Source organism: Tenrec ecaudatus, chromosome 1 (assembly GCF_050624435.1).
Source record: "Tenrec ecaudatus isolate mTenEca1 chromosome 1, mTenEca1.hap1, whole genome shotgun sequence".
NCBI lineage: Eukaryota > Metazoa > Chordata > Mammalia > Afrosoricida > Tenrecidae > Tenrec > Tenrec ecaudatus.
Genome location: NC_134530.1, coordinates 308,788,363 through 308,790,413, shown reverse-complemented (window position 1 = coordinate 308,790,413; position 2,051 = coordinate 308,788,363). Strand labels below are relative to the sequence as shown.

Here is a 2,051-nt window from a genome sequence, read left to right as displayed (position 1 = left end):
TTCATACAGTTCCTCATGTTGTGGTGACCTCCAACCATAAAATTATTTACGTTGCTATTTCATCACTGCAATTTTGCTACTGTTCTGAATCGGGGGACCCTATGAAGGAGTCATTTGACTCCCAAAGGGGTCGCGACTCACAGGTTGAGAACCACTGCTCTAAGGGGATCTAAAGAGAAGAGATCTAAAGAGAAGTGATACAGAAACTAGTCCCTGGAGGATCACAATGCATACTGCCAAGTGTCAAACTAACCCAGGCTCAAGCTTTGCTGACCTCCGTGGATATATGCAAGGTCTCCAGGGTGTTCCATGACATGGACATAATGAAGAGGAACTAAGTATCCAGCAATGGGCCTGCTATAGAGTCAGGGAATCCATAGTAGAAGTGAAGACAGTGAAAGCAGAATTAGAAATTGGTCGGCAATGATAATGCTTTAGATAAAAACACTTTACAGAGATCCTACCTCTTGTCCACACAGTCTCTCCCTTGCAATCTTTTATACACCACATAGTCACACTGTGATCCACTACGATGGCTTAGTTGTGTCTGTGGCAGTCAGTGTGCAGTTAAGCTCACACTTGCTCACAAATGCATGAAGGAACTTCCTAATTTAGAGCACACAGCAAGCTCCTGTTCTTCAATTGTCCCCCGGGCCACCATCCTTCCGCAGCAACCTCATCAATGCCCTCTTGACCTCCTTGTTCCTCAGAGTGTAGATAAGAGGGTTGAGCGAAGGAGTGCCCACCGCGTAGAAGAGGCCAAAGAACTTGGCCCTCTCTTGGGCATAGGGATTTTTGGGCTGCAGGTAGACAGCAATGACTGAGCTGTAGAAGATAATGACAACCATGAGGTGGGAGGAGCAGGTGCCAAAAGCCTTCCTCCTCCCCTTTGCAGAGTTAATTCTCAGCACCGCCCGGGCAATGGCACCGTAAGAGACGAGGATGAGCGTGAGGGGCACCACCAGGATGAAGAAACTAGCAACGGCCATCTGGATCTCATTGTAGGTGGTATCTCCGCAGGAGAGTCGAATTAAAGCTGGGACTTCACATAAAAAGTCATCAACCTGCCGATGGGGACAGAAGGGCAGGCGGACGGTAGAAGGAGTCTGGATCACTGACTGTACCAAGCCAGTGACCCAGGCCATAGCCGCCAGCTGCCGGCACAGGCGGGGGTGGATGATGGTGGCATATCGGAGAGGTTGGCAGACTGCCACATAGCGGTCAAAGGCCATCACTGTCAGGAGGATGCACTCCGTGGTCCCCAGGGACATGAAGATGAAGAGCTGCACAAAGCAGCCAAGGAAGCTGATGGTTTTGGGGCCCCAGAGGTTGAAGAGCATCTGGGGAACACAACTCGTGGTGAAGCAGAGATCCAAGAAGGAGAGGTTGGAGAGGAAGAAGTACATTGGGGAGTGGAGCCTGGAGTCCAGCACAGAGAGCAGGATGATGAAGGTGTTGCCCACCAGAGTCAGGAAGTAAGAAGTCAAGACAATCCCAAAGAGAATCTTTTCAAGTCCTGGATGTTCAGAGAAGCCCAGAAGGAGAAAGCCCGCTGGGGAGCTCTGGTTGACCATGGCCTGTTCCTGTAGATTCTAGAGATGGAGGAGAGCTGTCAGTGACATGTGCTCCTTCCAGGTTGATGAGAACCCACCTGGCCCAGGTGTCAGATTTCCCTCCCAGCTCTTCTCACCCAGCCTCCATAGCCTAGGCTCACGCCATCCAGCAGCATCTTCTCTTTACTCATTCCTCCTGAACCAACGTTGTCTAGTTCGAATCCAGGATTCACAAAGTGCTGGGACACACATGGGGGAGCTTCATTCTGGTATCTTTTACTTCCCCATTGAGGATATTACTGATGCAATGTGAGATTGATGAGTTGGTTTCCAAAAGTCAGTTAGTTCAGAGTACTGTGAAAGTTCAGAATGCGCTCCTAGAATAAACACAAAAACCCTTTATATCAGATTGCTTGCTTGTAAATAATGAATATCACCAGATACTTATTTTCTATTGGGAAGGAGCATGCTCAAGACTCACTGATGTTTTATTTACTT

General features: G+C 48.8%; 1 protein-coding gene across 1 annotated transcript; it reads right to left on the bottom strand.

The window, feature by feature from the left end:
• Positions 1-638: 638 nt before the first annotated feature.
• Positions 639-1,574, bottom strand: LOC142427608 (olfactory receptor 2H2-like). Its single transcript, XM_075532802.1, has one exon. It carries the CDS (start codon positions 1,572-1,574, stop codon positions 639-641), a length of 936 nt encoding a protein of 311 aa, XP_075388917.1.
• Positions 1,575-2,051: the final 477 nt, after the last annotated feature.

Excerpts from the sequence above, each read along its gene's own strand:
- LOC142427608 (XM_075532802.1), bottom strand. The coding sequence starts at position 1,574 with ATGGTCAACCAGAGCTCCCCAGCGGGCTTTCTCCTTCTGGGCTTCTCT.